We start from the raw sequence: 18,002 nt of genomic DNA on the forward strand, positions 1-18,002 counted from the left end.
CTGCTTACGAATTCAGTTTCGCTCAATTTACATGTTTGTATAGCCTACATACTAGAAGCGCGAGTGCTAGTCCAACAAGACTGGGATATTATCTTCCATTATGTCTCAAGGAAGGCGAAATAAACCTACATATTTACTTGTTAGTTGTTAGGATGAAGTTATTTTTTTTTTAAGTCCTACTGACTAATTTTCCTGATAGCAACTCACATTCTAGCTATATATCATAACTTCATAAGTTTGATACTGTATATGTGTATTGCCCCAAATATTTTTAAATGTCTGAATCCGTCATATAATAAACTCCTCTTAAATAAAATAATAAACTAAATTTACTGACTAATTTTCCTGATAGCAACTCACATTCTATCATAAGTTTGATACTGTATATGTGTATTGCCCCAAATATTTTTAAATGTCTGAATCCGTCATATAATAAACTCCCCTTAAATAAAATAATAAATTAAATTAAATCAAATATTTAACAAAGTAAATTCAAATAATACATATCTCAGATCATTTTGTTGTCTACTTAGCGTGTCTTACATGTTTTTCCTAAATTTGGATTTTATCACATCTCCTTTTTAGTCCTTTCATTTTCATCCCCTCTGTTTATCTTTTTCAAGCACAGATGCTTTACGTAAAGGCCACCTAACACTATTTTTGGTCCAATCATAATAATTAAACTTTTGGCCTGCTAGTGAGGATACATTTTTTCCCCTAATATAGAAGAAGTTTTATTAAAGCAAAAAAAATAATTTGTGACCAGGGGTTGATGAAGCTTCAAAATGCTGAGACACAATTTTGATTCATTCCCACATTATTATCATTTTCACTCATTTTCTTTTGATCTCTTTTTTCCTTTTGATCACATAATCATTTTTTATATCATTCATTTCTTTTTTCTGTTCTCATATCTTTTTAGGTGTAAGAACACCATGTGTGCGCAGTTTACCTTATATTATCCGAGAGTTTAAATGTCAACAGTTGTAGTATAGTGTTTTTATATATTGATGTCAGAGAAGATACAAACAAGTTTAATGGCAGTGTTGTATGGTTTGCAAAATTGGCAGTCCAATTAATTATGGTGCTCACAACGGTACACCTACAAGTACAACAGAGAAAGTCTTGTAAGGTTTTTTTGAAATGGTCTTGTAAGGTTATAATCATTCAATTAAAAGCTTATAAATACCAACCCCCACTCTATCATATGTCTATATCCTTTCAGCTCTGTCTTTTCAACTAAAATTGTCAACTCAATTATAAAAGACTCGTATTGAAGAGAAAATGATGTATTGCAAAAGAGTTAATGCACGGTAGTGGACTGAAAAGGTTTATTAATTATTGATATTGAAACATTTCGTAAATGACTTGGTCTTATTTTTTTGTTTAAGTTTTGGTATGAATTGATTTTTTTTTTGAAAGGATGAATTGATGTTGAAGTAATTGATATTGAAAGTATTAAAAGAAATAATTTATTTCTTTGAAAGTGATATTTTAAAACTGAATTTAGAAAAAAAATGTTTTTAAAGATTATGTAAAGTAGAATATATAATGCTTAAAATGTAAATACATGCATGCACAAGTTAATATTTTGTAAAAGTTGGGTGAGTCACACTCACACACTTATAATCAATTCTGCTTTTTATAAGAGGTTTATTAAAAATCTGAGTACAAATGATCTCTAATTAAACTCATGTTAAAATTAATAAAATACATTATTGAAAATCCGGCAACATGTTACTCCATTTGTTCTTAGTTATAAGCACTTTTTAAAGATTTTTTTTTTAAAAAAATTCTAAAAGTTCATATGCTCATATCTCTCGTGTCAAGTTTTGATGATAACAATAAAAACATTATAAGGGTTATGAATAATGAGAAAGCAAGTAAGGAGAATGGAGAGCGACCAAAACAAATACTGTTAATGGGGTGAGTTGCTTGGTACAACCTCCTTTCAATCTATTTATAACATTAGAGTAGAGTGTAAAGGAACACACATGAGTTAGGCTCATAGCCCAAAGTCACAACTAAGATGGGCATCCAATTCACAATTCACAACAATTCAAACTTAATGATAACCTTGTTTTATTTAATTTAAATATTTCAAATTAACTTAATAATTTTTCATATTATCAAATAAATTTTTAAATTCTTAAAATAATTTCAATGCTAATTATTAAATATCAATGATTAAATTTGAGTAATATTAATTATTTACACAAAAATAACTTTAATACTATTTATTAAAATGTCTTAACACAATTGTTTTTATTAATAATTACAAGACCCCAAATATCTAAAAGGTTAATTTAGCAAATCCGATTGCTAATTGTATAGTGTAAGCATGTTGGATATTTAGTAATAACAAATCATTCTTCTTAGAAAGTTTGTATTCGATTCTTATAATATTGTTGATGTGAAGTTTGTGTTTGAGCGATAGTATGCGACTTGTGGTAAAGAGACATCTGACTCATGATGTTGATTGAGGCCGAAGCCGCCCATTTTTTTTTAAATATTATAAACATAAATACGTCAATTATGGAAAGCATTATACCTATTGGAATCAGTGTTATAAAACTCGGACCGGACCGGTCAGTTCGACCGATTGAATCGGAAACCGGACCCTTGACCGGTCCGAGCCATTAAATGGATCGGCCATGCAATTCAACCGGTATGAACCGGTTTGGACAGGCTGGTTCAGGGAATAAACCGGCGACTCGGCCGGTTTTAATTGACCGGTCCGTTTTTTTTTTCTTCTGTTTTTGTCTTTTTTTTGTCAAAACTGTTTTTAATATTCAAACTGTAATTAATTTACATTCAATGTTAATTATTTGGTCAAATGATATTCAATTGAGAGTTATTTAAAAAAATTGTCATAGCTAGGACTTGAACACATGACCTAGAGGGAGGAAAGCTAATCCAAATTGCCACTACACCACTTTGCTTCTTGTTAAGAAGAATGTATATTATTTTATATATATGATATACTAAGATTATATTTTAAATTATTATAATTTTTTAATATAAACCGAGTCAAGCAATCGAACCAATGACCCAGTGGTTGAACCATTGACTCATTGTCTCGACCGAGTCGATCACCGGTCCGAGTCTGATAACACTGATTCGAATACTGCTTCAAGAGACATGACAAGTGAAAGAACGTTGAACATATCATTTTAGAGTTAATTGGATGGGAGCGGTTGCTTAAAAAGGACAACTTATGTTCTTTTTCCATTTTTTTTCTTTTCTTTTAAATATATTCAATGGAAGAACTTGACAATGTTTATGAATCAAACATATAAAAATTCATGAAAAAGCATGAGATTGTTGACCAAAGTTGGTTTTTGTGGTATAAAATATTGAAGTATTTTGGTGTTGATGATGGAAATCGTTATCAACAATGAAGAGGGCAGGTTATTTGTTAGGTGCATGGATCATTCGTAGCGATGAAGATTCTTTTATGGATTTGACGCTCTCGAGATGCCTCTAATTAAGGTCCTTTTAAATTTTAAATCATCAATTTTAACCCCTGTTGTGAAGGAGAAATCACTATTTTAGATGGTTGTTGATCATCCCAGTTAACAATGTCACGCAGACGCCACATGACATGATAGTTAACATGGATTTTAAAGCTTAAATATGTGTTTAGTCTATATTGATTTCCATCCCCTTAAAATTCGAATCAACAATATAATTATTTAGTTATTGTGAGTTTTCTAGTTAAGTGGTGAGGAAAACTCGGTTCATTCCATTGCACCTTAGTAAGCCACTCCTTCAATTGTTCTCAATTTTTTTTAACGTTCAAAGCTTCTTTGTGATGGAGGGGATGGCCTAGCAGTTTTTCTCGAAGGAGATGAGGAATCAGTGGAGGATCCTACTTCACCTCTTCAAATCTAACACCAAAATGAGTCATTCTAGCTAGGTCCATAGAGTCTCTGGATTTAAGATGTTATTATTTCGTCGCTCTGTTTTTATTGGTGGTCACAATTAATATTCATTCTAATCCCAACCCAAAAGTGACATAGAAGCTTGTAAACCAATTTGAACCCCTCAGAATAGAGCCCAACCTGTGCTGAAGTTGCGGCCATTGATGGGAGACTCCAAATCAGCACACTACACTCAATGGTATGCAAATAAGAAGTGCAATGATTGTCTTCGATCGACACGAAAATATGTGTGGACATTATGCACAAATATATTGTTAAGTCGGGTGAAATGGATATGTTGAGATTACAATGAATTTGTTCAATGAAATTAAATGTTGAATTGTATGCCGCAATTTTTCTGAACCACATTGAACTTTTTCATTTGAGAATTTTATTTTCCCTATATTCAAGTTGGAAAATATCTCCAATATTGAAGTTGCACTCAATCTGTTGCAACCCGCTGCTTATTCAGATTTGATCAATAAGAGCACACATTAATGGTGTCTTTGTGTGGCTCAACAACTGCCACGTTAATATAAGACATTTACAATACATTGCCACATATGCGAGCTTATTAAGATTTTTCTCACCACTTAACTCAGAAACTAACAAGAGGGAATATGTGACTTAGAATTTAAGGGGAAAACTTATCATTTTTTTATTACAAGGACTGAAAGGAGCACCCATATACTGCAGGGTTCTCTCTTGGGTATTCCATTCAAGTACTAAAGAACCGGCGGTTATTAGGCATCTTCAAGCGAGTGAGTCTTGGGGTTGGTAAGGCGAAATGGGGCCACCCTATCCCATTAAGTGCTCTACCTCGGGCCATCGACATCATACGCTCTACTGAAATAGATTTCACGGAAAACCAGCTATATCCGATCTTGGTAGACCTTTCACCCCTGGTTGGGTGATCTGCATTGGATATGGAGGCAGTGTTAGCCATACAGTGTGTGTTTAATTTTGCTCGTTCGGTCCCTTTGCTTTTTGAAAAACAGTAACCTAAATTTATTTTAAAAATCCTACACTTGCATAAATCCTACATTTTGCATAAGTTGAAATTTCATCACATAAAGTAATTATACATTATTTAGGAGGGATATAAAAGTTTTATGTATTACATGGAGTTTGTCTATTGCGGGCCATGAAATATAAGATTCACAAGATTTTTTCTACAAATTAATTTTAACAAAGATTATATTATAAATAGCATATACTATTAATTCATAAATTGATCATGTTTCCCATTATATTTGCACCAATTCTTTGACAGGCATAAGTTTGATTGGTGTTGCCTTATCTTGAAGCATAAGTTTAATGTACAGTAGTAAACCAATCCACATCACTAAGCACTTTTTAGCCATGACATGAGCTTATATTCTTTTTCCTTCTAAGTTAAATATTTTCTATTGACTGGAAAGCTAAAGTCAACATTTCACCAATGATACTCACCACTTGGAATGTTCTAACTTGATCCTTTTTTTTTCAATAATTTTTTATCTAACCATATGCAATATAATACATCATTTTAAATCAAAGTTACAATATGTATATATGGCAGCACAACTTCCAATAGTTCCGTCTCCACACAATAGTTAAGTAAAAGTTGAGTGTTTAGTGTGAAAGGTTCCTTTAGATTTTGATTCTTTAAGAAGTCAAGGATTAATTTGACTGTTCTAACTACTAACACTTTCCACTTTATATTAGTAATAATTTAAAACGTGTTCTATGACCCACCAACTTGCTTACTAGTAAACAAGAAGATAAATCTGTACCAAAAAAAAAACAAGAAGATAAAGAAAGATACAATAATTAAGGGTAATTTGACATAGTCATTGTTTGTCACTTTTCTGCCTCGCAATTTTACCAAGTCTTTTTTTTTTTTTTATCCCTGCTCTTGAAAGAATTGTGAACTTTTGTTCTTTTTTGTGTGGTGATTAAATATCATAGACCCACTTTGACAGATTGTTTCATTCACCTGATCATGTCTCGTAAAGTACCAGCTTCAAGATTATGGAAGGCTTAGATCAATGCATTGAAGATAGACTAAGAAATTCTAAGAAATTAAGCACAATACTTTCAATATTCTGTTTTAATTTAAGATGTTGTTTTGCCTTATTTTTTAATCGGTGCCACTTGCTTTTTTATTTGTTAATGAGAGATGACATACTTGATAATGTTGTTTTGGATTTGATACTTACTTTTTTTCTTCTCTGAGACCAATTTGTCCACCGCAACACTAAATATAATGTAACTAGTTGACCGCAAAATGTGCTTCATTTACATGGGTATAAATCAAATCCTCAATTTCATGCTTAAGAAATGGGGTGAGTAATCACCACGCTATACCTCATGGTTTAATACTTACTTTTGTTCCCTGTCGAAAATACTTATTTTTTCATTTTTTAATAAGCAGGATTCTAAATTGCGATCAGTAACTGCAATTGCGACCGCAACCTAAATGGTTTTTCCCTCCTCACATCAACATCATGAGTGCAACTACTGCTCATCATCCATCAATTAACCGCAATTTGACAACCTCAATCGTGACTGCAATTTAAAACTCTGTTTGATAAGTATTCACTAGTTGTGATAGATCCATCTTATAGCATGTCCGAGGTGAATAACACTCTAAAATCACTTCTTGTTTGAAGCTGGCACAATTGGACTGGTGATTGACACACAATCTATAGCACGCTGGGAAGTTACACTTTATAGGTTCTCTGTAGTGATTATGAACATCAAACTCCATCACCAAACATGTTCTTAACGTACCTTAAATTCTGTGTAAATTGTGATAAATTAACCGTGCTATTAGTCTATTAGATGCAGAGCAGTATATTACCTTTTACTTTTGATTGTCTTTCTCCACCAAAGGTTCCTATTGCTTTTTACATTTTGCAAAACGAAGCTTTGAATTGAAGATTGTTCAAACCTCGAGTACTAAACTTTTAGTGCACAGTGACAAAGCATGATTATGGCAATTGATAATGGTTTGATTATTCCCAAACCCAAAAGATTCTTTGGAAATTACAATCTTTTACCAAGTCACAGATATCTAACATAATTATATAAAACTTTCCATTCAACAATGAAATTTGTTGAATTCTCATCTACACAAGGAAGCATGCACTAGAGACCAGACTCTCGCACCTGTACTTCAACTGCAATATGCGTTTGACTGTTTGTCATTCCATCATCTGCTATCATTAGTATTTTGTTTGTCAAGAAGATGACATAAATTCATGATTGTACCTTATAGGAAAATGAGGTAAACAAAGAAATTGTTTTGAGCTTATTTCTTACTTTCATAAGCTGTCAAATTACTTTATGAATAAGATGTTATGTTTACCTAGTCTATATTTATTTGGTTTAAATACTCTGGAGGTCCCTGAAATTGTTTGTCGTACGAAAATAAGTCCCTGAATTTTTTTTCCGATTCCAAATCCCTGTAATTTTTTTTAATCAGAATAAGTCCCTACTTGTGTTTCCAGCCTTTTGTGGCTCAATTTTTGCTGAGTCATTTATTCCACGTGGCTTTTTTATTTTTTTTTAAATACACATGAAAAAAAAAGTAAACATTTAAATTTAATTTAAAATCTTATTAACCTAATTAACCCTAAATATAATTATCCCTAAATCTAATTAACCGTAAATCCCTAAAAAGATTTTAATTTTAAATTAAATGTTTAAATTTAAAATTAAAATCTTATTAACCTAATTAATCCTAAATATAATTAACCCTAAATACCTAAATCTAATTAACCCTAAATCCCTACAAAGATTTTAATTTTAAATTTAAATGTTTAATTTTATTTTTTTAATCCAAGTGTATTTAAAAAAAATAGAAAAGCCACGTGGAATAAATGACTCAGCAAAAATTGAGCCACATAGGCTGGAAACACGAGTAGATACTTATTCTGATTAAAAAAAAAAATCCAGGGATTCGGAATCGGAAAAAAAATTTCAAGGACTTATTTTCGTACGACAGGCAATTTCAGGGACCTCTAGAATATTTAAGCCTATTTATTTTCAGGTTATTTCAATAAGTTTCTTAAACCCGCTTATAAATAAGTGCTTATGCAATAAGTGTGTATTGTCATAAACGCTTAATTTAGTTTTTTACTCAAACACAACCTGTTTTTTTTTTTACAAGATCTTGAGTTCAAGTATTGTGTGTGGGAAAAAAAACTGAATAAAAAAACTAGTTCCATCAGAATATGAATGCTTTGTTTTATAATGTATCGAAAAAGAATATGAATGCTTCCGACTCAAACAACATGACATAAAAAAAACGCAAAAGGGTAAAAGAAAATGATGAAAGCAGGCTTTCAAGAACAAAGCCAACCAACACACCCAATTCCTTTATCAGTTATAGTGCTGAATGAAAGTATGAAACCCTTTTCATACTATGAAACACCAAGAATCATCTTAGTCTTCTGTCACCTATATAGTCCAAAATCCAAATGGTTCATGACAATGTCACCTAATCCAACTCGTATTCTTTATGCAAACAAACAGTCACATTCACATTCACAAGCATTTAATATGAGTTAAGAATATACGACCTCTGTTATTTATCTCAACCTCTTCTTCCAAGTCCCAAAGGGAACTTTTGTCAAACAATGTACATGGAGACTTTGGTTATGAGAATGCTGCCAGGGCGAGTTTACCCTTGTTGAGTAACGTGCTGTGGATTTTTCTGAATGGTCAAAGGTTAAATAATGGACACCTTTGAATGACATTATCAGGTTTTGTCATTTTCTTTTTGTTTAGTGGCTTGCTGCTTCAATCAGACACCCCAAAAAGGCATCTAGAATTTGAGCTGCTTGTGGAGGAACCGTCAAGTTGAGCAAAAAGAGAAGTGTTAAACAAGTCAAAAGGTTGAAATTTAGGACTATATAAAAACTTGTCAGAAATGTCAGGCTTTTAGCAAACTTTTGAGCCCACCACTGAAATCCTGAAATGCACTCAATTTAGCAGTTCTTAGGTTATTTTTTGACATTGAAAACGTTAATACACAATTCAAGATAAAAAATGAAATATATTTTTAGGAATTCAGATGAAAAACTATTTAAGTTACATTCAACTCAAATGACATTAAACACACACTTAAACTTCGCCTCAGATGAATTATTATGCTTGAAGCACTTAATATTCCTTGAGAGGTTGTTAGTGTCAGGGAGAAGATAAAATGAATCTATATCTGAAGTTTTTGGAGTGGCTTCTAGGCCTGTGATTATTTCTCCTTGTCAGCCCAATAATGCATTCTTGCAGCATGAAATATAGATCAGTGCAGTAAAATAGTGCATGATTAGAACATGTTACATAATACTCTTTGCTTCAACTGTGGACAAATGATGGCTTGGTTAGGAGATATCAAAACCAATTCTCTCTAGGAAAAGACAAAATCTTGATATAGTTTAACATGGGCATTGCTTACACTTGATTGAGGTTTGTGTCTTCACAACAGTCTCATGCCAAATCACCACAGTAGAGGGTGCATTTTGGTAACCAATGTCCAATGGTGTAAGTGTAACTGAGATGTATGACCTAGGATATAATTACCCTCTCAAGAGATTGTAGAAGTAGTCATTTTTTGAAATCAAGAATTTGGACAATACTGGAGTACAATATCAGGCTTATTTCTCAGAACCAAGTTCCTGAATTCATTCAATATATTTTAATAGCATACAAATTTATAATGAACATCTGATACACTTCCTAGTATCATACTGAGAAGTTGATAACTACTGAGCTTTGCCTCAATTTCCAAACCATGACAATAAACTAGCAGAAGTACCTTAATTCAGAAGAGAAATGGAATGGATACTTGCAGTTTTCAGTATGGCAAACACCAAACAAAAACCAATCAGTAAGGAACAGTTTCCTAGCAAAGTACAACAACAACAAAAGCTTCGTCCCACTAAATGAAGTCAGCTATGTGGACCACAGTAAAATGAAGGGAAAAAAAGAGAGGAAGTGAGGTAATAGAAGAACCGTCATTCAATGGCTTAGAAATATGAGTGCAAATGAATGTCTTAACTAAATTGGGTTATGCAAGCACTTAAATTTGAACCAACTTTATTATAGCCTTAGCTAATCGAATCACCTGGGCAAAAGCAATTCCAGTTCTACAATTATTTGTGTAATGAACCTATACTCTAACCCGGAGAAGCTCACCAGAAAGAAAATACTAAAGAATAAATCCAATTAATTACCAAAAAGAATATGTACAAAATAATTATTTAACCAACCAAAATTGCCCCCTCCATTACTACCGGCCATCCCATCAACCTACAATACTATAATTGGTAATATTCAAATTCCAGCAAGGTCGGTCGCTACCATCCTCTAAGAGCATGTATGGAAATCCTTCTACAACTAATTCTGAAGCCATAATCAATTATGGGAAGAAGCATCTGTGAGTAACTTCTAAAATTTCAAAATTGACTATAAAGAAAAAGAGCCTGATCTAAACATGCTATAAATAATTTGCAAGATTCGGGCAAAAGGACCAAAACTTCACTAGCATTCTCATCCACCGTGACTCGTTGAGCTGATGATCATGACAAAGTGTAGGAGGGAAAATAACCACCTCCCAACCCCTAAAAGAAGAAAGTTCCCATCAACTGTAGTGAACCACTCTCCAGCATGCAACTTGAGAATTTGACACTCCCTTCTTGAAGTGACAAAGACTGGGGACATAGAATTCCCTTACTCCTTGAATGGCAACACACAGATCATACATTATGACCCTCCATAAGATCACCAAGTGTTATTTTTCCGCAGTTTCCTGCATCTAGTCTATCAAACTTCTCACTAACCTCCATGATGTCCTTCTCTGTTACTTTCCCCATCTCCTTGAGCTTGTATATAACATATTCTGATTTACTGCATGACCAAAACTCAACATATTCAGCAAAAGCACCAGATATACAAGTCAGAAAATTCAATCAATAAATTTTAGTTTTCTTAAGATAAAAAATTTGAAGTACATAATCCAAACCACTGAAGAGAAGTAAAATGTAAATTAGGGTTGAAAACAAATGAGGCCTAACTCATTGACCATTACAGTTGGTAAATGTTTGTCAGCAATACACAAAAGTGAAACAAGATATGGCCAAACTACCAGATACAACGGAAAAAAACTTTATGCACAAGAGAATTATTTAAAGACTAAACGTTTATCTGAACTGTTATGCTAGACCAAAATAAGTCAGAACAAAATCTTCAGATATTAAGCAGCCAGGAAAAAAGTGGATGGTAAGTAAAAGAATTTCATTAATAAAAAGTGCAGTGACCTTGGAGCCGGAATGCTTCACAATTGGCAAAGTAATAGTGCCAAATACTACTTGGCACCGATGCATGTATAATACACACATAGATATGTATTCAGTGGGTATCCTCTAATTTATTTATTTGTAATGACTTACTTGTGAATATGTTTAAGGCGCCATTACGACTCACTTTGGTTACATATCACTTAATAATAAACAATGTTGCTGAGAGTGCGAGAAACAAAAAATATACAACGAATCTGTATTTCAGAATTACAGTGGAAGATAATTATATATACTTAAGAGATATAAATATACAATTTACAGTTACATAACAAAGATGAAAGAGAACGATGGAGTGCAGATGTTTTCGCTGGTCTTGATTGAAGTTTGGATGAGGTAGGGGGGAGGATCCTAGACCATAAACTGTTACATTCTATTCGAAGGTCTTCTCATAAATCACACGTGAGGATTCAAGGCTTATACACACCAGAACTTCCAATAACACAACAAACTGAAGGGTTAGCTCTAGCAACTAACGGATTTGACTCATAAGGGAATAAGTGAAAGAAACCATGGTGTGGTCATAGTAGAAATCCTTCACATATAAGGAAACCTGCTAGAAACTCTACAGAAAACCACCAAATTGAAAAAAGAAATCTAGTAAAGAAGGAAGTGCTATTCAGACCACCTTTGAGTAAACTAAAGAGTCACCATCAATAGCTGTAACAATTTCACTCACAAAAGAATTAGAGAAACAAAACAATACAAACTGTTTGCTCCAAAGGTTACAGTATACCACCCATCTTGTTCTTTAGCCTATAAAGGTATTTATCTCACTGCTACTCTTTGTAGTTTAAATAAGAACTCAAAACCCCTATGAATTATTGTTCCAGAGCAACTGACCGTATGACAGATTGCTCAAAATAGTTTTCTTCTTATAGTCCTTGTTAAGGGAATAAGAAGTTCAAAAATGCAAATGAATAACTCTCTACAATAGCTAGAATTGGATCACTTCCTCTCTCTCCATCATTAATTATACCTAATGTCCTCCAAGCTCCTAATCTGTCATATAATTTTCTCTCCATTAATAAACTCAATCTCGATCTAAATTGTCATGTCATATTTAATTCTTCATGTTGGAAGTTACACAAATTGAATTTCTAGATGATGATTAGTATTTATTTAGTAATGCTAGAGGTTGGCAGACTCCACATATTTGAAGATGAATGTGACTTAAGTGGACAAAGTCAGCGTACGAGTTTCAATTCCATTCCTGTCCCTAAGGACTGAAAGAATGTTAGTTATTTGAAGCATTTTCTTCCTGAACTTTTCAAGAATAAGAAATTATCTTATTTGAATTGTGGAACTTGTCAATTGGCTAAATATCATCGTTTCCCTTATCCATCTCAAACCTACAAAGCAACCAGTCATATACCCTCATCCATAGTGATGTTTAGGGACCAAGTAGATATTCTACACCTTCAGGTAACATCACTTTTATCAATGACTAAACTAGTTTGACTTGAGTGTATCAGATGAGGGAATGGATAAGTCTAAAGAGGAGATTTTTAAACTTTTTTTCCAATTGGTGACAATCCAATTTCATAAAACAATTAAAATTCTGTAAGTGATAATAGCAAAAAAAATTCAATAAAAGCCTAAACAATTTTTTCATGGAAAATGGAATTGTTCATCAAGGTTCCTACAACAGGGTGGATGAGAGAAAGAATAACCACTTAGGGGAAGTTGCTCGAGCTCTACTTTTTCAAAAACATGGTCCCTGAATATCTTAGGGAGATGCAATCTTGACAGCAGCAGCCTATTTAATTAATTGGATGCATAGTAAAATCTTGAATTGCAAAACTCCCTTGGAAGTTTTTTTTAAGAGCTTTTCCAAAAAATGGGCAGTTATCAACCATACTCTTGAAGATATTTGGGTACACAATTGTTCATAATAATGAGCAAAACCAAAATAAGCTGAATCCTAAAGCAAAAAATTGTGTTAGTTAAATATGCCCCCACAATAAAAGGATATAAGTGCTTTGATCCCATTTCCAAAATAAATTGTCACCATGGATATCACTTTTTTAATTAAAAGCGTTTTAACAACTAATCTTCATCAGGGAGAACTTTTGAAGATTCAACACGGTTTTTCGAATTTGCAGATTATCCACAAATTCATCTTCACTCGCCAACTAAATGTATTTTAACTATTGATGGTGAAAAAGTGGTGATTCAAGTTCACAAAACTGGAGAACAACTTTATCCCTAGTTCTGAAAAACGGGTCCCTTGAAACAACTGGAAATGAGACATGTGCAAATCACAAAGTCATACACCCTCTGATCTTGTCTACTCAAGAAAGAAAACACTCAAAGAAATAGTCTAATGACTATCCCTTCCATCACGCCATCACCACAAGTCCGAGGAATCACAAGGTAATATTATTTATGAAACTATACAACCTACTCACTCGAATTATGATCCCATAAATAAATCCTATGAACTAGATGATTCTAACCTTCCTATTCCCATTCAAAAAGGTGCGAAGTCATGTACCAAACACCCATTGTCTAAAGTTATGTCATATGAGAAACTTTCACCTTCTTTTCCTGCTTTTACTTCACAGATGTCATGTAAGGAGTTTCTTTCTAATAATATACAGGATGCTCTATGGGTTCACGAGAGGAAGGAGACTATATTGGAAGTGATGAAGGCTCTTGAAAAGAATTTAATATGGGAAGCAGTAGAATTGTCGAGGGGAAAGAAGTATAAATGGAAGCACCACCTGGTTTTGAACAAAGGTGTTACTTGAAACTTTAAAGTATGCAAGGTGAAGAAGGCTCCGTATGAGCAAAAGCAATAACCTAGAGGTTGATCGTTCATATGAAGAAAAGGCTGTTGTATAGATTATTTATGTGGACAACATCATTCTTACGGGAAATGACATATTACAAATGAAAAAATTGAAAAAAGTCACTCTGCAGAATTTTAGATAAATATTTGGGACCCTTAAGATATTTGTTGAGGGCGGAGGTTGCTAGGTCAAAGAATGGAATTTTTCTTCTCAAAGAAAATACATCCTTGAGCTACTCTAGGAAACCGGCAAGAATGGTTGTAGAGCAAGTCTTACATGAGCTAGAGATTCTAAATTCAACCTCACTAAAAACTGACATTCAACTACAAATAATTACCTGGATTGACTCACAAACATATAAGATATAACAAAAACCTGGATAAGAAGAAATAACTTCTGGTCCAAGTTAAACGTATTAACTTTTTCATTCTCTGTTTTACATCATATTTTATACTGCCAAAAATATGTCAAAACTTTAGCTAACATCTGAAGTCTGAACTATGCAGATACTTAATTCACACTTCAGAAAATGGTCCATGATGCATATTGGAGCAAGCCAAACACACACACACACACACATATATATATATATATATATATATTGTGAATCTAAATCACAAATACATTTCCCTGCCATACTTTCATGAACAACATTGATAGATGCCAAAAATTACTTTAATTTTTGAGATGGAAATGTATTGGTCCATACCTGACAAATCCATTGTTGTCTATATCTGCAGCAAGAAACTCAGCCACAGTCATATCCTGACCAAGAACCCACTTTGCCATCCTCCTATGCCGCTTATCCACTCTTGCCTCAGCCAAATAGAGGAAAGCTCGGGCCACCGCAAGCGTCGACACAAGCAACCAGATTGCAGCGAAGATTCTACCATGCATAGTCTTGAAAGCATGGTCACCATAGCCAACAGTAGTAACAGACATAACTGAAAGATAAAAAGAATCTACCCATCCAAGCCTTTCCACAAAATGCATAACCCCAACACCAAGCCCAATACAAAGCACCACAACCCCTAATGCCAATCCAACCTTCATCCTAATCCTCATCCTCCCTTTCTTCACATCAATTATATATGACTTCCCATCCTTCTCACCCCTACCCTTCACCGCCCTCAACAAATGATTCTCCTGCAAATCAAGAACATAGCTAACCATCCCACTGAGCAATATATCAATAAAACCAAAACCCACCAACACAAACAAAATAGAGAAAAGCTTTGTTGCTGTACTATTGGGAGTTATATCACCATATCCTATAGTGCACATTGTCACTATACAAAAATACAAAGCATCCACTATAGGGTGAGTTTCAGAACCTACAAAATTATGCCGATTGAACCAGTAAATCACCACCCCCAATGCCAAATACAGAACGAGAAGAACCACAGCCTGGAAAACAATCGATTGGCTAGCAAACTGGGGTCTCTTCACCGTTGCCGGGTGATTCAAATCGCTGATAACAGCCATAGCCGGTGCGGTTTTGGAGCGGTGGAGGTTGGTTTTCCGCCATGGATAATTCGGGTCAACGAGCCATGAAGCAAGTGGTTGTTGTTGTTGCTGTGAGTATTGCGGTGGTGCAGAAGATGCAAAATCATGCGATGTGGAAGAAGAAGAAGAAGAAGATTTTGGTGAATTCCGAGAGAGTGTTAAGGCATCAGCCAAAGGTGAAGGGTGGTCCATTGAAGAAGGACCAAAGATGAGGCGATCTTTGAACTCCGAAGGTGTGATGGGGATAACCACCTCGTCATTCTCCGGTAACGGACAGAGATGCGGTGTCAATGACAACGGTGATGGCTTCTTTCTGGGGCTGAAATATTGAAGCAGAGGTTCATCCATGAGAGAAAAAACGATTATGTGGGGTTGCAGAAAACGGATTCAGAACAAGGAAAGGCGATGGCTTTCGAGGAGAAAACGGTTTTTCCAGAGATGGGTCGGTTTCAGAAGGAGGATTGAGCTTGAAATCAAGTGGGTAATGCAGAAGAGAAGGGAAACGAAGACAGAGATGATGAACGTGTAATAAGAGAGATTTTACATTAGAGTAGTACTATCATAGGTTCAAGGAAACATTTGATTTTGGTGCCACTCATTTTGATATGTGCTCTAATATGAAATGCAGGGAGAGATAGGAAGACAAATGTGTAGGATTGAGATGGGAGAGAAAGAAGAGAAGTGTGAATGTATCATTAATTCATTACTCTCGATTTTGATTTTGAGGTGTATGCTACGCTCACACGTTTCTCGGTGATGCGTGGGTGAGTGGTTGAAATTTGAACCGTTAGATAAATGGGATCACTCGACACTCACTAAAGTGAGACTTTAAAATTCATATCTTTAAGGCTTAAATATTTTTTATTATTAGAAAATATAGCTTGATTTTTGTCTATGAAAAATATTTCTTTCTTAGTTTCTAATGCCTTAAAATATATATATTATATATCGATTTTAATCATTGCTGTTAAGTTTGGTTATGCGGAATCACAAAATGATGACTCACTCTTCTTATCTTGTGTTTTTTTTGGTTTGGTACAGTGTGACTCACTTATTTACACAACTCAGTGTCACCTAAACTTTGCACATGAGAGACACATGTGAGCCACATAACGTAAGCAAAACTTAACGAATTGAGTTTCGTAAATGAACAAGAAAAGGGAAACGAAGACAGAGAGATGATGAACGCGACGAGCAACGTGGCTATGGAAATTATTAATAAGAGAGATTATGTTACAATACTACCATAGGTAGAAGAAAACATTTGATTTTGGTGTCATTCATCTTGAGGTGTTTGCTACACTCACGCGCTTCTCGGTGGCGCGTGAGAGAGTGGTTGAAATTGGAATATGAGATCACTCGGTGAAGTGAGACTTTAAAATTCATATCCTTATCGCTTAAATATGCTTTTGTCGGTTGAAATAAAGAAATATTAGTTTTAGTCCCTACAAAAATATTTACTAGTTTCTAATCCCTGAAAATATACATTATTAATTTATTTTAGTCATTATCGTTAAATTTTGATTACGTGATATATATAATGATAACTAATCATTCCTATTTGGTGTCTTTATATGCTTTGACACAATGTAACTCACTCATTTACTCAACACAATGTCACCTAGACTTTGCACGTGAGAAATACGTGAGTCACGTAACCAAAAATTTACGACAACGATTGAGTTGTGTAAATGGATGGATCTCACAATGTCAAATCATATAAAAATATCAAGTAGGAAGGGTGAGCCATTATTCTGGCTTCCACCTTCTGCTCGTTTCCTCATTCTATTGGAGTAAAGTGAAGGTTAGCTCAATATTAACATTCAGATCTATTTTCAGCTTTAGAAAGCCCGAAAAAACCACCTTTTATAACGGTAAGGGCTAAAGCATATAACAATGTATATTTTCAAGAATTAAAAATTGAGAAATACTTTTTTAGGGACTAAAACCAATAGCTATATCTCTAGGGACAAAAACATATTTAAGTCAATGCTTGTTTATTGTCTTTGGTTTTGTGTCATGGTCATTGGTCAGGGTCATATGAATCGTGTGTGAGTGGTGGAAAGAAAGGTGCAAGCTTTTTGTATTGATAGTCGCACACGAAGGGAAATTATCCATGTTTGGTTTGAAAATTGAAAATAGAAAGATGGTAAAGGGGCACCGTGATCTCATCACCATGTTGTGGCATGTTCTTGTGTGCTTGCTTCATTGTGCTGAGTTTCAGCCTGGCACGGATCAGGGTCATGCCTGCATAATTATTGGCAAGAGAAAACGATGGAATGTGACATGTAATAATGCTTGAGAGTTGAGAAGTTGATTGATCAATGTAAAAAAAAGTATAGTTGTGTAGTTCAGCATATGATTGTGAGCTTGAACTCTAATTACATTTGTGCATGTTTGTAAAAACTTGTTCAATTAATTCTGAAATTAAAATC

At 34.0% G+C, this 18,002-nt stretch overlaps 1 protein-coding gene across 1 annotated transcript; it reads right to left on the reverse strand.

Moving 5' to 3' along the window:
• Positions 1-10,112: 10,112 nt before the first annotated feature.
• On the reverse strand, positions 10,113-16,162 carry LOC130714718 (two-pore potassium channel 3-like). The gene is made up of 2 exons (XM_057564652.1): positions 14,771-16,162; positions 10,113-10,817 (listed from the first exon to the last, which is right to left on the reverse strand). The coding sequence occupies exons 1-2, from the start codon at positions 15,913-15,915 to the stop codon at positions 10,667-10,669; spliced, it is 1,296 nt and encodes a 431-aa protein (XP_057420635.1). The 5' UTR covers positions 15,916-16,162; the 3' UTR covers positions 10,113-10,666.
• Between the last annotated feature and the right edge of the window lie 1,840 nt (positions 16,163-18,002).

Source organism: Lotus japonicus, chromosome 4 (assembly GCF_012489685.1).
Source record: "Lotus japonicus ecotype B-129 chromosome 4, LjGifu_v1.2".
Taxonomy (NCBI): Eukaryota; Viridiplantae; Streptophyta; class Magnoliopsida; order Fabales; family Fabaceae; genus Lotus; species Lotus japonicus.